The sequence below is a fragment of the Aptenodytes patagonicus genome, chromosome 5 (assembly GCF_965638725.1).
Source record: "Aptenodytes patagonicus chromosome 5, bAptPat1.pri.cur, whole genome shotgun sequence".
In the NCBI taxonomy this organism is placed as follows: domain Eukaryota; kingdom Metazoa; phylum Chordata; class Aves; order Sphenisciformes; family Spheniscidae; genus Aptenodytes; species Aptenodytes patagonicus.
The window spans coordinates 16,901,775-16,925,191 of record NC_134953.1 but is presented as its reverse complement, the minus strand read 5'-3'; the positions used below and the strand labels follow the sequence as shown (position 1 = coordinate 16,925,191).

Here is a 23,417-nt window from a genome sequence, read left to right as displayed (position 1 = left end):
TGGCAGGCGCAGCATTGCCATGGCAACTGGCAGGGCGCTGCCAGGCAGGCAGGCGAGCCCTGACGTGGAGGTGACACGCAGCACAGGAAGGAGCCGGGACTCAGGGCCTGGTCTTGGGGGCATCTGGGGACACGCTTGGGTGTGTGAGCATGAGCCTGGGTGCGTGCCTGGGGGTGCACGGGGGGGGTGCAGGCAGATGTGTGCATCTGAGTGCATGCACAAACACCTGCATCTGTGTGCATGCATGTGTGTGTGTACATGGGACAGTACAACCCCCTCCCCCAGGGGAGCCTTTGGTTCTGTGGCACTGGGTGTACCCCACTGCTCTGGGGTGTGGGCTGGCAGGGCTGCTCTGGACCCCAGGAACAGCAGGTTTCCGCCAAAAATCTATGGGACCCGTAGCTCTGTGTTTGGGCGGGAGATGCACCCTCCAACTTGGGTCCCTGCCTGCACGTGTCCCTTGGTCACAAACCCCGCCACACTCCAGCATGCAGGGGCTGCCCACCAGCCACCCCAGGGCTCTGCCTCTGTCTGCTCTGCCCGAAGCCTGGGCTGGTGCTCAGGGCAGGGAGCGGGAGTCAGCTGGAGCTGCCCCTGTTTCATCAGGGCCCCTGTGCCGCAGGCAGCCGGCTGTGTGTGTTCGCAGCCTGAGCAGATGGGCTGGCAGGGCCCCGCGCTGCCTTCAGCATCGCCTAGGTATTGAGGGAAGGGCTGGCTGCTCTCCTGCCTGCGGAGGGCCCTGTGCCCAGCCATCGCATCCCTCCTGCCTCACCCCGGCCCCAGCTTTGAGCACCCGCTCCCTCGCCTCTCGGAAGAGCCTCTGTTCCCCTCGTTTGACATTTCTCCGGCTCTAATTGAGCTGTCAATGGTCAGAGATAACAGGGAATTCGTTAGCTCTCCACTTTGATGTCTGCCCGCGCTGTGATTGCAGCACCCGCTCCAGAACGCAGCACCAGCTGCAAATCCTTCGCAAACAAACAGCTTCAGACGAGGCCCCTTGGCATGGCGGGCTGCCAGCCCCACGGCCGGCCCCCCAGATCCCCACCGGGCCACCGCCCCAGTTACCTCCAGCAGCACCCCCTCGGCAGCCAGTTCCTCCCGGGGACCTACAGCCGCATCCCCTCAGCAGCCGGGCCCCGGTACCCGCAGTGCCGGCCGGACCCCCGGGACCTACGGCAACAGCCCCCCCTCGCAGCCCCCCGCTGGGGCCAGCCCCGGGGCAGCCGGACTCCGGTACTGCCGTCCCCAGCAACGGGGCCGCGTCCTCCAGGGGCTCCGTGACGGTAGCGGCGGGCGCCCATCCCCGCCGCCTCGGGGCGGGCCGGGCCGGGCCGGGCGGCTGCGCACACGGGGCGGCCGGGCCCGCCTCCGCCGCTCGGCACAGCAGCACCGCGGACAGCGCCGGTCCCCCCGGGCGGCTCGGCGCGGCCCCGGTGACAGCTCCGGTGCCCCCCCGCGGCACGGCACAGCCCAGCCCCGCCCGGCCCGGCCCGGCCCGGCCCGGGCGCACGCCGCGCCATGGCCACGGAGGTGGGTGCGCGGCGGCACGGCGGGGGCCACCCCGGCAGCGGGCGCTTCCCGGCGCCGGGCTGCGGCGGAGCCCCCCCGCGCTGCCCTCCCCTCCCGCCGCCATCGGCTGGCTGGGCGCGGGGGAATGGGGTCCGCGGGGGGTGCGCCGGTGTGGGAGGGCAACGTGGGGCTGGGGTCCGCGTGGGGTGCACTGGGCGGGGGTTAGTGTGGGGCTGGGGGCTGGGAGGGGTGTGCGGTCTGTGTGCACAGAAAGGCCAGTGTGTGTGTAGGGTGCCTGGAGGGGTGGGGGGGTGTGGGGTGCCCTTGTTGGAGGGAGCAGGGTGGGTCTGGGGTGGGGTGCCCCGGGAGGAAGGGCGGCTGTGAGGCTGGGTGTCCCTCTCCCAGGTGCCGTGGGTGGGACCTGGGACAGGGGCAGAAGGTCTGTGGGGCACACAGCAGGAGGCGGCCCCATGTCACCCAAGGGCAAGCACAGGGAGCGCTCTGACACCCGCCCTTGGCACAGCCTGGCCCCTCCATTCTCCCATCCTCCTCTCCGGCCCCCCACAGCTGCCCCGCAGCCCAGAGCCCAGAGGGCTGGCGTGGGCCCTTGTACCCCGGGGGGTGCCAGGGCTGGCAGGGCTGTGCTGAGCCCCTGCCGCCGCTGGGGCTGCCGACCCCTTTTGTGCAGCCACCCCGCTGCAGCCTGCCCACCCGCTGCACTGCCGCTGCAGACCCACTGCCTGGCCCGCTGCTCCTGCTCCGCTCGCTTCCCTCCTCCTGCCTGGGAGCTGCTGGGGCAGCTGCATGCTGGGGCGCTGCTGGGGACAGAGGCTGTCCCCTCCCCAGGCCGTGGCTCACTGGGGACACACAGCTGAGCGCACAGCAGCCAGTGCAGGCGAAGTCAAGCACCAGTGCGGGGCAGGGAGCACACGCACTCGCCCATGCTCCGAGTAGGGGGCTGCCATGACATCCTCCCCTTGCCACCATCCTCACCCCTGGCCTCGCACCTCCTGCGCTGAGCTGTGCTCATGGCATGACACAGCCCATGCCAGGGGCTCCCTGCCTCAGGGTGCGCGAGCCTGCAGCCCCCATCCCCTGATGCTGGGGGAATGGCATTGCTCCCAGGGTCCCCAGCCCCCAGCAGGGATGTCCATCACCCAATGGCTGCGGCCCCCCGGCTCACCCTGCCACCCTCCAGGTGCACAGCCTGCAGGAGCTGCGGCGCAGCGCTTCCCTGGCCACCAAGGTCTTCGTGCAGCGGGATTACAGCGACGGGACCACGTGCCAGTTCCAGACGAAGTTCCCCCCTGAGCTGGAGAGCCGGGTAGGGAGCCTGGCAGGCCGACAGGGTGGGAGGTGCCCTATGTCGGTGTCCTGTGGAGGCTCAGTGGGCAGAGGGGTCTGAAGTCATGGGGACCCCATAGGATATTGTATAGCCCTGGGCCAGCTGATGCTGCTGGGTGCATGCCATCACAGCCACCTTGCCCAGTGTGCAAGGGCTTGGGTGCTCCTGGGGACCAGGAGGCTCTGGTGAAGGGCTCCAGGCTCAGCAGATCTTGGCATGGGCGGGCAGTGGGCAGGGGCCAGGGAGCTGAGGCATCAGCTGGGCAGGGCGGAGAGGGTTAAGTGCTCCACAAGTTCCCCCGGGGATGGGGACAGGGCAGCACAGGGGGTCAGCCTCTGGCCAGACTCGTCTTCACCGGGGTTTCTGCTCTAGATCGAGCGGCAGCTCTTTGAGGAAACTGTGAAAACCCTTAACGGCTTCTACGCTGAGGCAGAGAAGATTGGGGGCAGCTCGTACCTGGAGGGGTGCCTGGCCTGTGCCACCGCCTATTTCATCTTCCTCTGTATGGAGACACACTACGAGAAGGTGCTGAGTTCCAGGGAAGGGCTTGGGGACGGACACGGCTGGCAGGGGGCACAGGGATGGCACAGGGAGCAGGGGGCTGGAAGCCAGAGCAGGCATCAGGGCTGGCAGGCTCTGAGTGTTCCCTTGTGTGCCGGCAGGTCCTGAAGAAGATCTCTAAGTACATCCAGGAGCAGAACGAGAAGATCTATGCGCCACGGGGGCTGCTGCTCACCGACCCCCTGGAGCGTGGCATGAGGGTCGTATCCTCTGGGCAGCTGGGTGCTGGGAGGGAGGACAAGGGTGAGGGGTGGGGGGACACCGGGAGTGGGTGCTGGGCAATTGGATTTGAGGCTGGCACATCCCACCGGTGATCCTTAGCAGGGCCCAGATCGAGATCTCCATCTACGAGGACCGGTGCAGCAGCGGCAGCTCCAGCAGCGGCAGCTCCAGCAGCAGCAGCGGTGGCGGCGGGGCGGGGGGCCGGTGACTGGCAGGGAGTCCCTGCAGGGACTCGTACTGCCGGGACAGTGGCCTCTCCGAGCTCCGCAGGCTGCACTACCAGAGCACGCGCTTCTGAGCCCAGGGTGGGTGGGAGGGGGAGGCCGGGGGCTGCCCACCCCCCTCTGCTCTGTGCCCCCCACAGAGGGGGGGGCCTGCTCCTGCTCAGACCCACTGCAGGCAGGGGCTGGTGCTGGGGCATCCCAGGTGCTTCCCACTGAGCTAAACTGGTGCCAAGGGGCTCCCGCAGCCCTCCGGGTGCTCTGTGCTGCCGCCCCTGCCCCAAGCGAAGGAGCTTTACCTGCCACAGGCAGCCCCAGCTGGCAGTGCCCTGCGTGCTATACATCAGGGAGAAGCGGGACCAGCAAAGCCCCAGACAGCACTAAGGGGGGGGCCTTAGCCCCATGCCCACAGGCACTGCCAGCCCTTGCTGGACCCCCTCCCTAGGGCGTCCCGCTCTTGGTGCTGCAGGGTGGGCTCAGCCACTGCCTGCCTGCCCAGGGTGCCTGGCAGAGCCCTGGTGCTGCTTCATCTGCATGATGGTGCCATGCGTTCACCCCAGCCCTGCTCCATGCGCTGCCTGTTGCTGCTCCCCAGCCCTGGCCAGATGCCCTGACCCACCTGGCAGCAGCATCCTTGCCAGCAGCATCCTCCAGCACTGCCCTCAACACTGGGCACTTGCTTCTGCTCCCTGCCCAACCTGGTGCCATCCCCAGCCAGATCCAGAAAGCTCCCCAGCCCTGAGCCCTGTGCCCAGGGCAGGGAGATACAGTGCTGGGCAGGCTCCTTCCCTTGTGCCGCATGCCCCGGCTTTGTGCATAGCCCAGCGTAGCAGAAGCTGAACTGTGGCATGGGCGAGCCAGGCTCCCTGCCCAGTCCTGGCAGAGCCTGCCTGCACCTGGGCTGCTGGCAGCCCCCTGCCTGCTCTGCCCTGTGACCTGCCCCAACGCAAGAAGGGTGCCTGGTGGAGCAGCTCCACCAGGACCCTTCCCCTCTTGCTGCTGAGCCCTCCCCTGCCCGCATGTCCAGCATGCATCTGCCACCAGCACCCCAATTCTCAGCCTGGCCTGCAGTGGGGACCCCGAGGGGCACCTGGGCCCAGCTGCAAGGTGTGGAAGTTCATGGGCCTGGGTCAGATGGGGGGGAATAGGAGGGTCCCTGTGACATCCAGTGCCCTGAGGAGATGAGTCCCTGCTTGGGTGCAGGGCTCAATGGAGCCGGCGTTGCTCTCCCAGGGTCCTGGAGGGAGGACCCTGCCCCATGGGACTCCCTTTGGCTTGGTCATGGTGTGTGTGTGGGGTGGCCCTGGCCCCACTTTTCCCACTAGGGCCCCCCTGCATGGACACCTTCCTCAATAAACCCCACGCTTCATCCCCCGCTGCCTGCCCCGCGTCCTCCTGCATCAGAGGGGGGAGCGGGGCAATGGTGGGAGGCACGGAGCGGGCTGGGCTGGGCATCCCCCAGCACACCAGGGTGCATGGAGCCCCACAAGGAAGGTGAGTGTGGGGGAAATAAGGGGGAGGGATGGGGCAGTCCCTGGAGAGATGGGGACAGACCCGTGTAGCAGTCATGTGGCCCCAGTGACAGGGGCCCACAGGGAAAACCGTGCAGAAAAGGGTTTATTCAGTTGGCACTGGGTGCAACCGGCATGGGGCTGGGGGTGAGCAGGGGGCACCTGGCCATGCCGGGGCAGACTAGTTGTGCCAGCAGCGCCCGCCTGCACCCAGGGAGAAGCCGTGGTGGCAGTGGCAGTGGAAGGAGCCGTGGCTGTTGTGGCAGATATGGTCGCAGGGGCCAGGCTGTGCCTGGCACTCATCTACATCTGGAAAAGAAGGGGAAAGGGTCAGAGCTGCGCCAAGGGTACGGGGCTCATCTGGCAGGGCAGGGGATGGAGGGGGCATGGGGGGGAGCAGCTCTGGGTCTGGGTGAAGCTGGGACACAAAGGCATCTCCAATGCCTGCAGCCATGCAGCTGTGGTCCTGCCACCGCTTGTCCCCAAGGCTGTCAGGTAGCAGATGCCTCCTCACTCCATCAACTCCTGCACAGCCACAGTCTGTCCATCCTGCCCCCCATGTTTTGGGTTGGCTGGGACCAGGGCTGTGAGCACAACAGGGCACCCCAGGAAACAGTGTCCTGGCTCCCAGGGCAGCGCGGCTGCGCCTGGCAGCAGCAGGTGGGTGGGCACTGTGGGCTGCCAGCCCCGCTGCCTGCAGGTACTCACCCAGGCACTGGCTGGCAGCGGGATCAAGGGGGCGGAAGCCCAGGCGGCAGTGGCAGGCGTGTGCCCCAGGGGTATTGGTGCAGAGCTGGCTGCAGTTGTGCAAGCCCTGGGCACACTCGTCGATGTCTGGTGGTGGGGAAGAGAGTGGCACAGGGTTACAGCACGCGGCAGGAAGGCAACACAGCCCTGTTGTTGCTGTGTGGGCAGCGCTGCCTGCTGCACCCCATCCCCTCCAATTCTGCACATCTGGATGCGCTCCCAGGGCTGGGAGCGGGGATGGGCAGGCGCGCCCAGGGCCACCGTGCACCCTCCAGCCAGCTCCTGACCCCAGGGCAGGGAGAGCTGGGGGTGATCCACACTCCCAAGCACCCTCCCCATGCAGCCCCAGGGCAGGGTGGGCAGAAGCATGGGCACAGCCCTGCCCCGCACAGCTCAGCAGGCGGGGCTAATAGACAGCATATAGTTTATTGGGAGGGATTCTCCGGGAGAGGGGCTGGAAGACTGAGCAGGGTCCGACTCCAAACAGTGGGGTCAATACATTAAAAAACAGACCAGGAGGGTCCTTCCCCCACAGGGCTAGGGGGACCCTCCTCTGCCAGGGCTGGGGAGGGCGGTCCCCACCACCAAAGAGGGGGCAGGCAAAGCACACACGTCGCAGGCCAAACCAGCAGGCACATGGTATGGTATCGAGGCGACGGAGCAAGCGACTGCCCGGGAGGCACCGGCATGGCAGGAGCAGCACTGGGGCGGGGAGGTGCCGGTGAAGGGGCGCTGCCCTGGGGCTGCTTTCCCAGACACAGTTCAAGGGGCAGCCAGGCTCCGTGCCTGTCCCACTGCAGGCCACCCCGATAGGGCACAGCCAGCACTTCCAGGGTGGTTCAACATGGAGAGAAAGAGAGAGAGAAAGAGAGAGACAGGCAGAGGCCGGCCAGTCCTTCCGCCAAGGCTGCTCTGGCGTGTTACAGGCAGGGATTAAAGTGCATAGAGGCAAAGGCAGAGTCCGAGAACTAAAGGGAGGAGGGCGCGGTGGGGGGGCCCAGGCCAGCTCCCGGCAGAGGGGTATCCCCCAAAAAAGGCCACTTGAGCTGCACAGAGAAGGAGAGAAGGAGCAAGAGAGAAAAAGAGAAAGAAAGAGAGAAGGGGAGTCAGTGGCAGCTCAGCAGGAGGCACAGGATGAAGAGATATAGAGCTGGGGTGCAGGTGGCTGGGCAGCCACCTGGCAGGTTACAGGATGCGGCCAGGCCTTTGGCAGGGGTGCAACAGCATCCCAAGGTGGTGCTCTGGGGCTGCTGCCCACTGGCTTAGCCAGGCTGTGGTGGCATGGGGTCAGGGCGCCCCAGCCATCACTCACCCACACAAGCTGTGCCATCCTCATTGGGCTCAAAGCCTCGGCTGCAGCGCTTGTTGCTGCGGCAGCGGTACCCGCCATAGGTGTTGATGCAGATGGGCTTGTCCCGGGGGCAGACAAAGGGGAACTCGGTGCACTCGTCCGTGTCTGCAAGCAGAGAGAGGGGCCTCAGTGTGAGACCGCTGGGCTGGGAGCTTGGGGCTGCTGGCCATGGCTGCTCCGGTTCGCCCTGCACATGCTGGATAACTCCCCCCAGAGGTAGCCACACACAAGCTATACCTGTGCTCAGGAGGCTCACGGCACAGCCAAGGCCGCCTTACCGCATCCCTGCTGCCCCTCCATTGCTTGTGGCTCTAGCACAATGCCTGCCACATGCCAGCCATGCCTCCAGCACAGCGCTCTCCTCCCTCCCTGTGACACCACAGTCCCCCTCTAGAGCCGTGCTGCTGGCCCCATTCCCAGGCCACATGCCAGGCAGACAGCTATACCCTGCATTGAGCCACATGGCAGCCCTGCCTGCATGCCCAGCCACCTCCCTGGCTGCCACCTCCCTGTAGCAGGGTGCTGCCCTTGTGCCCCCGATGGGGCCGTGCTGCAGTATCCCAGGTGCAAGCTCGCCTGTGTCCCCAGCAGCCACTCACCTACACAGCGTCCATTCTCGTGCTGGGAGAATCCCTGCCCGCACTGCATTTGGGGAGAAGCGGAGATCGACAGGATGGGGAGGAATCAGCCCTGGGTAGCCACCGAGCCAGCAGAGCTCAGCCGCTCTTTCCTGCCTCCCGCCCTGCACCCACACCTGGCCCTCACCTCCAGCAGGGCAGGCACGAGTGGCTCCTCTGCATCCAGAGGGTAGGGGACCTCCAGGACGGAGTTGGTCTCGCTGCTGGCCACGGCTCGTGCCACGACGCGGCCATCCGGCCAGGTCACCTCCAGGCTGCTGGCTTTGTCATGCCCTGCAGGCAGGCAGCCTGTCAAAGGGGGGGTCTCTGGGGCAGGCAGGGGGATGGTAGGGATGGAGGGGCAAAACCTCCCCTTGCTCCCCGAGCCGGGCCCCAGGTGCCTGTGCTGACAGCCCATGCATAGGGATGCAGCGTGAGGGGTGCACGTGGAGATGATGGGATGCCCTGCCAGGGGGCAGGGACACCCCTGCAGGCATAGCTGCCAGCCGTGCTGAGCCAGGGGAGGGTTAATGGGCAGGGAAAGCCCTGGTTCCTGGGCAAAGCAGCAGGCAAGGGGTGGAGAAGGGGGCAGCTGCTCCTTACAGCAGGGCTGCAGTAGCTGGGCACCCTGCCCACAGCCTCCCCTAGAGCCTACCATGCCCAGGGAGATGGACATGGATGACTACCGTGCTGCAGGGTGCCGGGGCAGCAGAGGTGACCCCTGCTCAGGGGGGTGCTGGGGAGGGCTGGGGGTTGGAGGCAGCCCCTTGCCTCCCGGCTCACCCAGTCCAAAGTGCGCCACAGGCTCCATCTCACAGAGGTACCCCGATCCACCGTCGATGATGCGCAGGTGGGCCCCGCTACGCCGCGTGAACAGCACCACTTTGGCCCCCCGTGCAAAGGCCCCAAAGCGGGTGCGGGGGATGACGCGCAGCCAGTTGTTGCCGGCACCCTGCGAGGGAGGAGGGAGCAGGGAGACTGAGCTGGGAGAGGCGGAAGGGATGGGGACAACGCGAGGACCCCCTGCTTGACTCACCTGGGTGCCCTTGAAGATGGAGATCGGCTGTGCCATGGACTCGCCGTGGGACAGGATCAGGTCCAGCATCCCATCGCCATCAAAATCTGTCACTGCACCCCCTGCAAGGACAGGATCAGATTATGCCTCGGGCCCGACCCCCCGTCTATCCTGTACTACACCCTGCTGCCGGTGTGGGCTCCCACAGCTGGCAGCAGCACTCCCGGCAATGCAGGGGCAACAGGGAAGATGGGGTGACCCCAGCGCAGGAGTAAGGGTCCCTGTATGGCTGGCACCCTGCAGTCAGGTGGGTCAGCTCCCCGGGCAGTGGAGGGGACAGGCAGTGCCTGGGGGGCTGTGGGACATAGGAGGCTGCCTGCCCCCCTCCCAAATGCAGAGGTTGGCTTTGAACAGCGGGCACCCAGGAAGGAGCCCCCCAAGAGCGAAGCCCTGGGAAACAACTGGAGATGGCACCCTTAGCTAGGTACAGGTGGAGAGAGAAAGCATGGGGCCACTCCTGGGTGATGGGGGCTCCAGTGAGCTGGCGGGGAGCAGGCAGGTGACCAAGCCAGGCATGTGGCATCCCCAGGCACAGAGGGTGCCAGGGAGTGCTGTGGCACACCCCCCAGGCATGGGCCGTCCCCGCCAGGACTGGGGGAACTCACCTGTGCCCCGTCCTTCAGGCTCCAGCGCATCCCCTGGATTCAGCTCTTCCACGATGGGGTCTGAGTTCTCCCTGCGGATGAGCCTGCCGAGCACAGACAGGGCGTTAGTGCCAGCCCCTGCGGCCTCTGGCAGCTCCCGGGAAGTGCCTATCCCCCCCGAGCAGCCTGGCAGAGAAGTGACAGCACTGGTGGCAGCCAGGGGTGATGCTGGTGGCTTTGCAGGGTGGATGGTGGACAGGACTGGGCCCTCCCTGTTGGCACCTCACGTCCCCGCTCCATGGAGGGGTGACAGGGATGTCATGAGAGTCTGGCTCTTGTGAGTCTGAACTGCGGAGCAGCAGTGCCATCTCTGAACACTGCTGCATCCCTCCGGGACTGGAGGCCCTCCCTCCCAGGGGCTCCCCACCATGCCACTGCCCCACATCAACCCACGGGTGCTGGCACCAGGCGGACAACCTGCTCCCACCACCCTGCATGCTGGGTGAGGAGGTGCCACGCAGTGGTAACAAGGAATTGATCCCCACAATTAACAGGAGCCACAAACAAGCTTCCACGCGGCTGCTAATCAGCGGTGCCGGGGACCCCGGGGGCTGCTGCAGGCACGATCGCAGCGGCTGGTAATGACACCGGGAAGGGCTCAGTCACGGTGCCTTTTATTAGCCGAGCCTGAGCAGCAGCACTGCTGGAGAGGAGCCCCGTGAGCCTGGCTGTGCCACGAGGGCTGCTCGGCCCCCCCGGTACCCACAGGGCTCGTACCGGAAGAGGCGGTTGGCGGAGGAGCCACGGTAGGCGATGTTGTTGAAGAAAACCTCCAGCTCCTGGTCGTTGTCAAAGTCTGCTGCGATGACGGTGCGGACGGGGGACGGCATGGAGAACTTGGGGGTGGCGATGTCCTGCACAAGGGACGGGCACAGGGTGAAAAGGAGCACAGGGAGCAGGACACCGGGTCCTGCTGTGGTGCTTCGGCTCCCCTCCCCCCTGGGAATTGGGGCTCAAAGCCACATAAGGCTGAAGCCGGGCCCCCCAGCCAAGGAGGCTCAGCAGCAAAGCTGGTGGTGTCGGGGTCCTGGCCCCATCCCTCACCCGGAATCGGACGCGCCCGGGGGCCCCGCTCTGCAAGTAGAGGCGGTGCGGCCCATTCCAGTTGCCGTAGACAATGTCCACCCGGCCATCGCGGTTGAAGTCAGCCAGTGCCACGCCGCGTCCGTGCTGGTAGGGGTCATCCAGCCCTGGGGAGCCGCAAAGGGATGGGGGGAGACAGGACCCCCTCCCTGCCTCTGTCTCCCTGGGATGCCTCCCGGGATGTGCCCCGTGGTCCCCAGACAGGTCCTCCCCACGCAGGGCTGCATCCCTGTGCTGACGGATGCCCCGGTACACTTTGGCCACCCCCCGCAGTCAGTGGGGCTCTGGGTCCCCAGGGCTGTCCCTCCACCCCGAGCTCAGTCTGCCTGGGCAGGCAGGGGCAGGCAGAGCCAGCCCTGTCCTGGGGTCCCCGACCTGGGTCCTCCCTTCTGCTCCCCCTACTCACCCACGGCAGCTGCCACGTCCTGGTATGTCCCGTCCCCCCGGTTGTGGAAGAGGAAATTGGGGCTGTTCTCATTACCGCAGAATATGTCGGAGGCGCTGTCGCTCAGGATGGGGCCCACGGCCACCCCACGGCCCCCTGGGGACAGCAGCCCAGGGGTGAGAGGGCAGCCAGCACCCTGCCCCAGGGAGATTCATGCCCCCCACACCCCCTTGGTACTGCCCACCCAGTGCTCCTGGGACCCCTGGCATCCCCTCCTCGCCCACCTCCCTCCTTCAGTCCCTCTCATCAGGAGCTAATTGGGCCTGGCAGCTACTTGTGTCACTCCCAACCCTAATCACTGCCATCACCATGGTGACAGTACTCCTAATTAGTGACAATTTACTGCTGGGGAGACAGGGCACAACAGCGGACCCCATGGTGGTGGGACAGCGTGGGGTGCAGGCTGGTATATTCCCTGCTGCCCTGCTCATGTGCCCACGTTCCCGTGCCATGCTGCCAGCCGTGCAGATGCTGTGGGCTCCAGAGGGACCAGCCTGACTGCTGGGCAGAGTGATGGTGAGCATCCCGTGGCCCTGGTCCCTTCCACGGGCCGTGGGGCTGCCACTAGATGGGGCAGTCAGGCAGCCTAATGCATGGCACGGGCCACTGCCTGCGCTGCCCTGCCTGCAATGGGATCCCACGCTCACCGTGCCCAGCAGCACCCTGTCCCCTCCGCGGGGCCGCAGCAGCTGGGTACCTGTGTACTTGCTGACGCCAGCCTGGGCAGCCACGTCCACCAGCACCACGATGCCGCGGGCAGGGTCACTGGCAGCCACGTCCATCTCAATCAGGGCGTGGGGGCCCACGTTGCCACTGGCGTAGTTGGCGATGTAGATGGAGTACCTGCCGGAGCCCTGCGGCCGGCGGCACCTCCTCAGCACCCGCCCACCCAAAACCCAACTCCACAGGGACCATGGGATCCCTGCCATGGGGCTGGATGCTCTCATGGCTCCATGGGACCAGGCACCACCACCATGTGCTGAGCAAGAGCTCTGCAAAGCCCATGGTGAAAAGCACCCCAGGAGTGGTGATGTACCCCATTGCTTCCAGGACCTCTGTGGTCCCCAGGCTCAGGGTGCTGGCACAGGGCACCCTGTCCCCCCAGCACCCCTGGTGTGCCAGGTCCTCCCCATCCCCACCGCCCCCCCTTGTCCCGTGCAGCAGCTGGACCCTGATTTAGTGATAATCATTTGGAAACAAACCACTGGGGGAGGAGGAAGAAGAAAGAGCAGGTGACAGGAACATAAATCACCTCGACAGGCACGTTTATCAGCTGGCGGCAACCATGTGGACAGGCGCCTGCAGTCCCCACGGCTGGGGGGGCTGCCAGCCCTGACAGTCATGGGCTGCTGGGGGGCACCCCCAGCCCCAGTGGGGGGTGGGATGGGGCTGGTACCCAGGCGAGGGGAGAGGTCCCCTGAGACCCCACAGGGGAGGGCTGGAGGGGCATAGGGGTGTGGGAAGGGAGCGGAGATGCCCCCTGCCCACCGTGCCCTGCCTGCTCACCATCCGGTCCACACAGGCAACGGAGCGCCCAGCGAAGCGGCTGGCCACGTCCCGGTTCACCTCGTCGCTCAGGAGGTCCTCCCAGCGCCCATTGCGGAGCTTGAAGAGCTTGTCCGTGTAGGTGGCCATGCCTGGGGGGGGCACGGGTCAGGGGGCTGCAGCATCCTGCCTCCTCCCGAGGAGGGTGCCCTGCGGCAAGGGGAGGCTGTGGAAAAGGTACCCTTTTCCTGGAGCATCCTGAACCTCTGCTCTGTCCCCCACAGCCCCCAGCAGCACCACGGGGCCAGGCTGCCACTGCAAGAGCCCCCGTGACCCTTAAGGGCCACCAGAAGACACGTGGAAGAATCAACTCATTAAGGTAAAATGTGTCCCCACGGGGTGCAGCCCTGTAGATCATCCCCAGGAAGGTAAAAAAAAAAAAAAAAAAAAAAAAAATCGATTTGGTGCCAGGCACAGGCAGCGAGCCACACTACCCGTGACAGCGCCGATGGCAGCGCCTGATTTAGGGACAGGTGTGCCGGCAGCCACCACCAGCCCGGGTAATGAGGAGCATCAGGAAGACAGATCTACTGCCTGGAGGTCACAGCTGTGGGACAGGGACACAGGGCAGAGCTGGGCTGGAGCACCAACCCAGGGAGCTATGGGGATGCCCAGTGCCGGGCTGGGGCACATGGATCTCCTCCCCACGAGAGACATCCCAGGAGCTGGGACAGCACTGGCAGGGCAGGATTAGACCTGGCTTGGTCCAGAGGGCACAGGAGAACTATGGCATGGAGGGGCACAGCTGCTGCAGGGCGCAGCTGGGATTTGCAGCGCAGGGTCCCTGTGGCAGGGCAGCCCCGGGGGGTGATGGGGAAGCTGCCGTCCTGCTTGGGGTGCCACCGGGAGGGTGGTGGGCAGCTGGAAGTGCTGACTCGGCAGCTGGCTGGGCTCAGTGTCCCGCCCGCGCTGCCATCAATCAATGGAGCCACTCAACTGAGAAATTAACTCCAGCCCGCACACATCCCTCACACGCCAAAGGTTGCAGGCAGCCATGCTGGGAGCTCCCCCCCGTGCCTGGGGTTCAGCCACCAGCAGGGCTCACCGGAGAAGGCGTTGTTGGTGTTAAGGAAGTAGATCTCCTCACGGCCGTCCCCGTCGATGTCGCAGGCTGTCACGCCGATGGCATTGCCCTGCCGGTCCCGCAGCGCGTAGTACGGGGAGCCCCGCTCATCCTCCGCCACATTCACCAGCCGCCCCCGTGCCTTGTCGTACTTGAGCACAAGGTTGGGGCCATTGTACCTGCAGGTGTGAGCAGGGGCGATGGCCCCCCGTGGCTTGGGGACAGGATGAAAGCCCCCGTCCCACCCCTGGGGGGACACCAGGTGTGACACCGCGTTTTCCCCATGATGGGCAGAACAGAGACCTGTATGGTCCGTGGAGGCCAGGGACCCTGGGCTGCCCTCAGCACCCAAACATGGGGCTGGCTCCCAGCTGCCAAAGGGGAGGGCTCAGCCTGGACCTGTTCCAGCCTGTATCAGGCATCCCATGTCTACCTGGCCTAGGTACCCCAGGGCAATGCCAGGGCAGGGGCGGGGTCCGGGCAGCCAGTGGAGCAGGATGGGGCACAGGTCCTTGCTTGCAGCCCTTTCCCAGGGCAGAGAAACCAGCATGCAAGGCAAATCCTCTCAGCACGGTGCACCCCACCGGCTCCCCACCCGCTCCTGCCCGGTGTGCCAGTAAACAAGTTATACAACGGGCACCATGGCTGCTTACAAAACCCCAGCTGGCTGCTTGGCTCAGTCCGTCTGGGAGTGGTGGCCTGGGCCCCTCTGGGGTCCCCGGTGCTGCCTGTGGCTTGCTGCCCCAGGGTGATGCTCAGAGCAGTGGCAGGGCCAGACCCTGCCTGCCACCGTGGTGCCCCCAGCTCCTGCAGCCCCGCCAGATGGGATCCGTGCGGGTGAGGGGCTCCCTCCAGGTGAGCACACCTGTGTGTGCAAGCCTCCCTCGGGGGTGAGCATGGTGGTTTGTACACAGACACACTGCACCAGCAGCTCACAGCCATGCCAGCACACACACACAGAGCCCGCACCGTGGTCCCCACTGTCCCTGGCCAGGGATGGACCCCCTGGCAGCAGCTGCTCCGTGTCCAGCCCTGCTCAGGCACTGGCAGCGCAGCACATGGTGCTCTGCCTCCCCAGCTCCTGCCAGCCCTTCCAAGCCATCACTCCAATAAAGGGCTATAAAAAAACCTCCAGCCAATTAACTGAATCTCCGGAGAGCGCTGAGTCCTGTCAGTGGAGCCGAGCTGGCTTGGGGACATGCTGGCTCTGCACTGCAGGGTGGACCCTGGCTGCTGGGCAGCTGCCACCGCCCTGTAGAGGGGGGACCTGGCCCTGGGGCCAGGATGGGGGCACGCACATGGTCCTGCGCAAGTGCCCAGCTGGCATCAACACCCTATGTGGGTGCGCACACACACACGAGTGGGTGCATGCAGACCCCCACCCCACCACCCTTGTGCACAACCCCCCAGCCGGCCACATGCCCATGGAGGAGCGAGGAGCTCCTGGCCCTGCAGGGCCACCAGGTCCCGCTGTCACTGAGGCGCTGGGTGCACCACTTACCCCGCCACCACGATCTCGAAGTCACCATCGGCATCCAGGTCGGTGACGGCCACACCATAGTTGAGCTGCGTGGGGTTGCTGTCATAGTCGGGCGGGAGGAGGCGGTGGGTGACGGCTGCAAACATGGGCTCGCTGCGCTGGGAGCCCTCGCTGAGCCAGGCCAGGGACAGCAGGCACAGTGCCAGCATCCTGGGCACCTGGGAGAGACCTGCAGCCCATCAGCTCCAGGAGGAGATGGCTTCGCCAGCCAGCAGGGACCCCAAGGCCCCGCTCCACAGTGCCCAAGCATCCGCACCGCCCTTGCACACTCTCTATCCACCACTTGTCACCCACCCCAGCCTGTGCCACCTCACCAGCCCTGAGACCCTTGGGCACTGCCACAGCTCTGGCATCCCCATGCACGGACCCTCCCGGCTGCAGCTCACCCTCTGCGGATTCCTTGGGACAGGACCGTACCCCAGCAAGCTGGGAGCCAGGGCTGAGCAGGAGCAGGGCTGTGGGAGCCCATCCCATGGGAGGGACCCAGGAGGCAGCAGGAGGGCTGCGGGGTGCTGACGAAGCTGGGCTCAGCCCCAGCTTGCCCTGCCCCAAGGGGCAGCCAGCACCCAAGCTCCTGGCAAGTCATGATGCCAATCACTGCTCCCTTCACAGGGCCAGAGGGAGCAGGCAGTTGCCTGGCTGGGAAGCTCATCCCTTGTCCGGCTGGTCCTCCAGAGCTGGGGAAGGCAATGGGGAGAACATTGGGATACTCTGCCAGGTGACTCCTGTGTGCCTCAGTTTCCCCACCCTGCTGGCATTGTTCCTCCCAGGGGCTCTGCGGGGTGAGCTTCTCCCAGGCTGGCCGGGGAAGGTAACTGCACAGGGATGTGGTCACAGGAAGGAGATGCTGGGAGGAACGGGAGACTAGGAGAGGCTCAATTAACCTGGACTGCGGAGGACGGTGTCTGCCAGCACTGCTGGCAAGGCTGCGGAGATTTTGGAGCTGGCTCTGACCTGGCTGTAGCACAGGTGACGAGCAAGGCAGCACTCAGGACAGCCAGCCCTTGCCACAGGCCAGACAGTCTCCTCCAGAGGGGAAAAGCCCAGCAGTGAGCTGTGTGTCCCCGGGCTGTGGGTACGAACCCACATGCCAGCGCTCCAGCTGGGAGCGAGAGCAGCCTGTCCCACTCTCACAGCGTGGAGGGATGGCTGGGGCACCCAGCCACCAAAGTAGGGGATACTGCTCCATGTGGCCATGCCATCCCCCTGGACAGGGCTGCCCCCACTCCCCAGGGAGCCAGGAACAGCCCCCAGCACTGGCATAGGGGAGAATGGCCCCACTGCCAGCTGGTCCCCATGCTGTGGACCCTGCCAGCGAGCAAAGGAAGCTGTGGCAGTTGCATGGTGCCACATGTGCCCAGCTTGGAGAGAAGAAGGTGCCCAATGGCTTAGATCCTGGCAGGCCCCCCAGGCTGCAGGAGCAGCCTGCTGCTGCCTCCCCTGAGGATGGGAATGGTCCCAAGGGTCTTTTTTTTTTGGGGGGGGGGGGGGGGGGGGGGCAGGCAGGATTCCTCTGCCACAAGCAAATAGCTTTCTTGCCCACGTGGCTGGGCAGGAAGGGGCTGTCCTCCAGCTGCAGAGGAGACCTTGAGTCCCACTGCCTAGCACACCTAGAGCCCCGCATCCCACTGCACAGGCCCTGCTCCCCTTCCGTCTCCAATCCCATCCATTCCCCAGGCTCAGCTACAAGGGTGGATGTGTGTGTCCCCAGCTCTACTCTGTCCTGCTCCCATCCCATCCCTGGCCTGACCCACATCCTCCCACAAACCCAGGCACAGCCTGGCACCGTGCTCTCCATCACCCAGCCAGACTTGGGGCACCGTGCCCATCACCCTGCTGTCCTGTCTGGAGCAGCTCTCCAGGGGCAGGAGCCTGGGTCTCTCCCTGGTGAAGGTGCCCCATGCAAGGCACATGTGATGGGGACGGGGTTTCACTGGGTTGCACAGGGATGGGACAGTCCCTGGGTATCACTCTGCAGTGCCAGGCAGTGAGAGAGGGGGAGCCTTTGCCACAGCCCCATGCTGGGCTCACCGAAGTAAGTGTGGGGGAGAGCCACCGACATGTGGATGTATGGGTGCAGGGCTGCCACAAGCCCCCTGCTGACGCAGAGCGGTGCCCCCTCACCCCCAGCCACAGCCAGGCGATGGGTGGTTGTCCCCAGGCCACTGGCAGGGCTCTCCCTGCTCTGCCTCTCCTCCAGCTCCTGCTCCCTGCAGCTTGGCCCATTCCCCAGGTACCCCGCTGCCCCATCCAGCTGCAGCTGAAATCCCTCCAGGCTGGATGGAGCCTTTCCAGGAGGAAACAATGTTCCTGATTGGAGACAAAAGGCTTTTCCCAGCAGATCCGGTGCTTGGTGCCATGGGGAGGGGATGCACAGCCCAGAGCCAGGCCATTTTGGGAAGGGGGAAGGGAGGGATGCCCAGGCTCTGCATGGTGGATGGGAAAGGCCTCATGGTTCCCAGCATGCTGCTGATAGCACCGAGGTCCCAGCATGAAGCTCCACCTGACGTTTGAGGCTATGGGGTCCTGCTTGTACGCAGGGCAGAGCTCAGCCTGTCTTGCCCCAGCAGAGCCATGTCCTGGCTTGTGTTGTCGCATCTGGTGGCAAGGTCACCCCAGGGGCTGCAGTCACCCCAGGGTGCCTGCTCAGCATGGCTAAACCTGGTCACACAAAGCCAAGATGCCAGGCAGGGGTAGAGGCAGCAGGAGGATGGGAACAAGGCAAGGGATGCCATGGGCACCCACACAGGGTGCAGCCAGGCAGCACAGGGACAGGGTGCTGGCCCCATGGCAGGGATGCAGCATGTAGGGCTCATCTGTCCCCACACACGGCTGTGGCTGGCAATACCCTACAAGGAGGGTGGGATGGGACTGGGAGGGAAGCTGTGGCACAGGCAGGGGGTTGTGAGGTGTCTGGGGCACCGCAGGTGGGGAGATGCTGTCCCCAGGGCTCCTCATGTACCTGCATACACATCCCCAGCCCTTGGCCCACATCATGGGGAGGGTGGGAGCTGGCTCTTTGTGCAGCCACCCCATCCTGCATGCTACGGTGACATTGCTGCCCACCACACCACGTACCCCAGTGATGTCATGCTCCACCACTGCAGCAACATCCCATCCCAGGCCGCAGTCGCCTCCAGCGCCGCTATGACATTGCATGACATCATGCAGCAAGGACCTCATCACACCCCAAAGGCACCCCAGAGCAGTGACAACATGGTGACATCACAGCAACCCATGACATCATGCTGCATGTGCCCCAGTAACATCATATTCCCCTTCCTGCCATTCCCAGGCTGCCACATCTGTACCCACCAGGGCAGAAGACAGGCAGGAGACATCCCGCAGACCTAGCAGTCCCTTTCCCACAGCAGCTGTGCTGCCCCAGGGATGCCAGCAGTGCCCCCTCCATGGCACTTCAGCCCCAAGCAGCCCAGCCCCTGCAGTGCCTCTGCTCTGGTCAAAGCCCATGAGCCCTGGTCCCGCTGCCCCAGCTGCTCACTGCTGCTGTGGGCTCAGCACTGCTCCCTCCCATACCCCTCTCGCAGACCCTGGCCTGTGCATGCATCCCATCACAGATGCTTCTGACGGGCACAAAGCCCCCAGCTGCTGGCTGTCCCATCCCTCTCCCCTCCCATGCAGGACTCCTCAGCACCGGACCTGGCACGCTGGGGCTCAGCCAGCAGCAGCTAATGCAGTGTGGAGATGAGCAGTCACCTTAGCCTCTGAGCTTAGCCCAAAGGGACATCAGGTCCTTGCGGGGCTCGGCTGCGGCCACCTGCTCCCAGACCCACCAGTGCACAACCAGCCCCTTCCCACACGAACAGATGCACGGACAGACCCCTCTGTCCGCAGCCCCCAGCCCCACCACAGGCTCAGCCACGACCAAGCACAAATGTCCCTAGAAAGAGGAGCTGCCCCTTCTCCCCCTCTGCCCCTTGTTTCTTGCCACCCTGACGCCTCTCCCCCAGTCCCAGCCCACGCCCCCCCATCACCGCTCCATCCTCCTGAGCCCGGTCCCCCCCCCCCCCCAGCCCAGCATCCTTCATCCCCCTTCCTCCCGCCTTGCCACCCCGCATCCCCTCCCCGTTGCGGGAGCACGCTGCGTGCCCGGCCCCGCTCTGCCCGCCACCAACTTCTCTCCGGGCCGGTGACCGTGCCGGAGTTGAAAGCCACCCCCTCCCCGCCCCGGAGTCCCCGGGAAACTTCACGGAGCAGCGAACCACCCCCTACTCACGGGCCAGGGGGGCTGCCCGGCGCCCCCGCGGCGGCGGGAGCGCATCCCGCAGCGCCCGCCTCGCCTCGCCGCCCGGATCTGCCGCTCCCCGGCTTTCGACGGGGCTGGCCGGGCCGAGCGGCGCCTTATGTAGGGCCGGGCGGCGGCGGCAGCGCCAATGAGCGGGGTGAGGGGCGCCGCTGCCAATGGAGAGCGCGGAGGTGGGGCTGCGCCGCGCTGATTTACTGCCCCCATCACAGCGGCAGCGCCGGCTGGGATGCCGCGGGGGGACCCGCCGGGGAGCATCGCCCCGGGCACTGAGCCCGCCGGGGCTGGAAGTGGTGGTGGGGCTCCGGGACGAGCGGGGCGTCGCTTCCCGGGAAGCCGGAGCCGCGGCGGGGGAGCTGGCCGGCCGCGGGGGGCCCCCGGCTCGCAGGAGAGGAGCTGCACCCCCGCGGGTGCTGGGGGGTGGGTGGCACTCGGGGCACGGCTGGGCACGGCTCTCCACCTCCTGCAAGGGTGGCTGGGGCAACGGGGTGAGCAGAGCCAGGGATCTGCCCCAGCCTCGGTGCAGTGGGAGTTTGCCCCACAGAGCAGTGCAACTGTGGGCACGGGAGGGGGAAAGGGAGCGGAGCTGGGCAGCTTCTGTAGTGTAACACCCAGCTGCACCCCGAGGGCTCAGCATCCTCCCTGTGCCATCACCCTGCAGGTCACCCACCTCCCTGCTGCCACCTTCCCTCTTCAGGGACCCCAGGAGCAGCTGTGCCCTGGCAGCCAGTCGGCACTGCAAGAAAGGCCTCATTTCAGGCCAGACAACACACTGACTTGCCCAAAATCTTGTAGTCAGTGGATGCCAGAGCCAGGATCACACTTAGCCCGCAAGCCTGCCTTCCCTGGCGTGTCTTCCTCCTGCGTGGCTGCTGCGGAGCTGAGCACAGAGCTCTCTGTGTGTCTCTGGATGCAGAAAGTGGCTGTGGCAGGGACTGCGACAGCACTGGCAGGGCACAAGGCTACCAGGTCACCCCAGTGGAGCACATTCACAGGTGCCCCAGCACAGAGCCTGGGGCTGCGGCCACCAGGAGAGACGGCAGGAGGCACCAGGAGAGACATGCTGGGAGACAGCAGAGCCGCAGGAGCTCGCACCATTTGGGCTGCTTCGAGTGGCTAATCACCTGCCCTGCTAAAACCCTTATTTCTCATTCGAACATGTCTGGCTACAGCTTCTGCCTGTTGCTCCTGGTTCTTCTCCCCCTGCTAGATTCGAGAGCTCTCCAGTCCCAGTGATTGTCTCCCACGAAGGTGCTTCCATGTGGCCATCAAGTACCCCTTGATTTAATTTCCGATGACCCCCTCTCGCAGGGTGCCTGGCTGAGCACTGGGCTTGCTGCGCGGCTGCCTGCTGCAGGGTCCCCACGGCCAGCATGATGGTGTCTGGGCACAGGGGACCCGCTGTGGGGCACTGCCGTGGGGCAGGAACTGCCACTGCTCTCTATGTTCACCATGGGGAGGCTGGGATGCCTACCGGGGCTGGGAGGCCAGTGTGACTGTCACACATGTGCAATGCTGCGCTCACGTGTCCTCGTGCACCCCAGAGCTGCAGGTGTGCTCTGTTTGCTGGTGGCCCAGAGCCCCGGTGCCTGGCTGCAGCCTTGCACATGTGTGTGTGTGCTCAGGGCAAGCACCTCCTCTGCTGAGTCCTTAGCTCATCCCAGATTTAGTAACCACCTGGGTAATTATTAGCACAAACTCTGCAAGCTGGCTCCCAACGCCCTCCCTGCGACCGGCAGGTACAGAACACAAACGCTGGCAGGAAGCCATCTCGAGCATGCCAAGACTGCGAATGGTGCTGGGCACACTGGCTCCCTGGGGCCGCAAACCCAGTGTGCCAGCACACATGGGCCCGGCCCTGGCCCTGAGCACGTGCACGCCCACCGGCAGAAGCAGGCAGGCCTGCCAGCATGCCAGCACACTGCACACATGCACCTGTACATGCATGTGTGCGCATAGATACGCATGCATGACATGCACAGCTAGACACGCAGCGTGGTGCACACATACAGCTGTGCAGGCACATACGCCGTGACACCCTGTGGGTACACGCATGCTGCCTGCATGCAGGCCACACGTGCCGAGAGGGCCTTGCACGCTGCAGCCCCCAGCCCATGCTACTGGCACCCAGCAGGGTGATTTTCCACTTGTGGGGCTGCAAGGCGCTCCCCAATACCCCTTGTCGGAGCCCCTCAGTGCCCTTCCCATGGATGCTGCCACACCGCCGGGCTGGGACGTTTCTCTTGGGGATGAGAACAGCCAGCAGGCACCTTAGAACAACAACTGCCGCAGCTGTAATCCACAGCCCTGCATCTGTCCCTGTGCCCTGTGCCGGCCCAGCCTGGCCCAGCCGTCTCCATCCCACCCCTCAGCTCGCACCCGCACAGGGGGCATGGTGGGGCGAGCACGCTGGGGTGGGACACAGGTCTCTGCAAGGAGCTGCGGAGGGGAGCGCAGAGCATCAGTGAAATGAGCTGGGATGTATGCAGGGACGTTCGTGGGGCAGTGATGCAGGGCGCGGGCGCCAGGGCACAGGGAACCTGGCTGTGCGGCGCACAGAGGGGTGCGCAGGGGATGGTGGCGGCAGCAGTGGGGACAATGCACATGAAATTAGAGCGAGCGGCAGGCAGAAATGCTGCGGGGGGAAGGGAGCTGCTGCGCTCCACCGAGGACTGCACACAGGCTGGGGGAGGCTCTTCTGCTGAGCTGGGGCCAGCGTGAGCACCAGCCACCTCCTTGCATACCTGGGGCCCCCCTTTCCCATCCCCAGGGCAGAGGTGTCCCGGCTTTCCCTGGCCCTTGCTCTTGGGGTGCTTGCCCCATCCATGCTGACCCAGCCCCCTGGGAGTGGGGACCTCCTTGCAGCCGACAGCCCTGGCACCCTGCATCCCTGTGCCTGGTGGCTCATCTGCCATTCCAGGATCTCCATGGGGAGAAGGGAGCAGAATGCTGGGGACTGGTCTGCCCCTTGCTTGCATTGCAATGGGTGGAGGGGTGGCACAGGGCTGTTTGCTGACAGTGCCGAGTGCTCTGATCAGCCAGGGTGAGCCTGTGGAGTGGCAGTGCCAGGTGGGCCCCATGGCCCTCGCAGGGACAGCACTGTTCTGGGAGCTAGGGCACCCTCAGCAGGACAGGAATCCACCCAGGATCAGCTGGATTCATGAAGCACCCTCCAGTCTGTCCCCTCCAGCAAATTCCAGATGGTGCCACACAAACTGGGTGCAGGTGAGCAGAGCAGTGCTGATTCAAGGCACTAACCTTCAAGACTCTTCACTGGGGCTGTCATTCCTCTTTCTAGAGCATCATGAGAGGACGAGACACCTGCACACAGCCTGGTGGGTGCACAGCACACACACGAGCTGTCAGCACACTCACATGCACCTACATGCATGCATGCAACAGTCTGTGTGCAGCCACCCTGTCTGCACACACTCTCTGTGCACACATGTGGTGTGTGAGCACTCAATGCGCTGCCAAACATGCGCACAGCCCAGGCGCACACACACATCTGCACTCACACGTGCATGCAGTGATGTGCACGCACCCCACCGTGCACACTGCCCTGCGCACTGCTGCTTGCTGCACCCACCAGCACAGCCAGGGCAGCAGCCAGGCAGGCTGCACCAGCCACCCTTGCTGCTTTTTGACACTAGAAGAGGGCACATGCTGTCACC

At 65.3% G+C, this 23,417-nt stretch overlaps 2 protein-coding genes across 8 annotated transcripts; one reads left to right on the top strand and one right to left on the bottom strand.

Moving 5' to 3' along the window:
- Positions 1–1,478: 1,478 nt before the first annotated feature.
- Positions 1,479–3,919, top strand: GOLGA7B (golgin A7 family member B). Its single transcript, XM_076338858.1, has 5 exons — positions 1,479–1,530; positions 2,708–2,833; positions 3,227–3,379; positions 3,517–3,618; positions 3,747–3,919. Exons 1-5 carry the CDS (start codon positions 1,519–1,521, stop codon positions 3,843–3,845), a joined length of 492 nt encoding a protein of 163 aa, XP_076194973.1. The 5' UTR covers positions 1,479–1,518; the 3' UTR covers positions 3,846–3,919.
- Positions 3,920–5,457: 1,538 nt separating this feature from the next.
- Positions 5,458–19,777, bottom strand: CRTAC1 (cartilage acidic protein 1). Of its 7 annotated transcripts, none has more exons than XM_076338850.1 (16): positions 19,717–19,777; positions 15,441–15,637; positions 13,922–14,118; positions 12,838–12,968; positions 12,029–12,185; positions 11,293–11,427; positions 10,848–10,993; positions 10,521–10,657; positions 9,765–9,847; positions 9,121–9,221; positions 8,868–9,036; positions 8,233–8,378; positions 8,067–8,109; positions 7,429–7,572; positions 6,078–6,203; positions 5,458–5,678 (listed from the first exon to the last, which is right to left on the bottom strand). In XM_076338850.1, the coding sequence occupies exons 1-16, from the start codon at positions 19,759–19,761 to the stop codon at positions 5,551–5,553; spliced, it is 2,085 nt and encodes a 694-aa protein (XP_076194965.1). In that variant the 5' UTR covers positions 19,762–19,777; the 3' UTR covers positions 5,458–5,550. The 7 variants fall into 7 exon arrangements, with proteins under 7 accessions (XP_076194965.1, XP_076194968.1, XP_076194966.1 ...); XM_076338853.1 differs by having other exon boundaries at positions 15,441–15,648; positions 19,717–19,767; XM_076338851.1 differs by lacking the exon at positions 19,717–19,777 and adding an exon at positions 15,866–15,923.
- Positions 19,778–23,417: the final 3,640 nt, after the last annotated feature.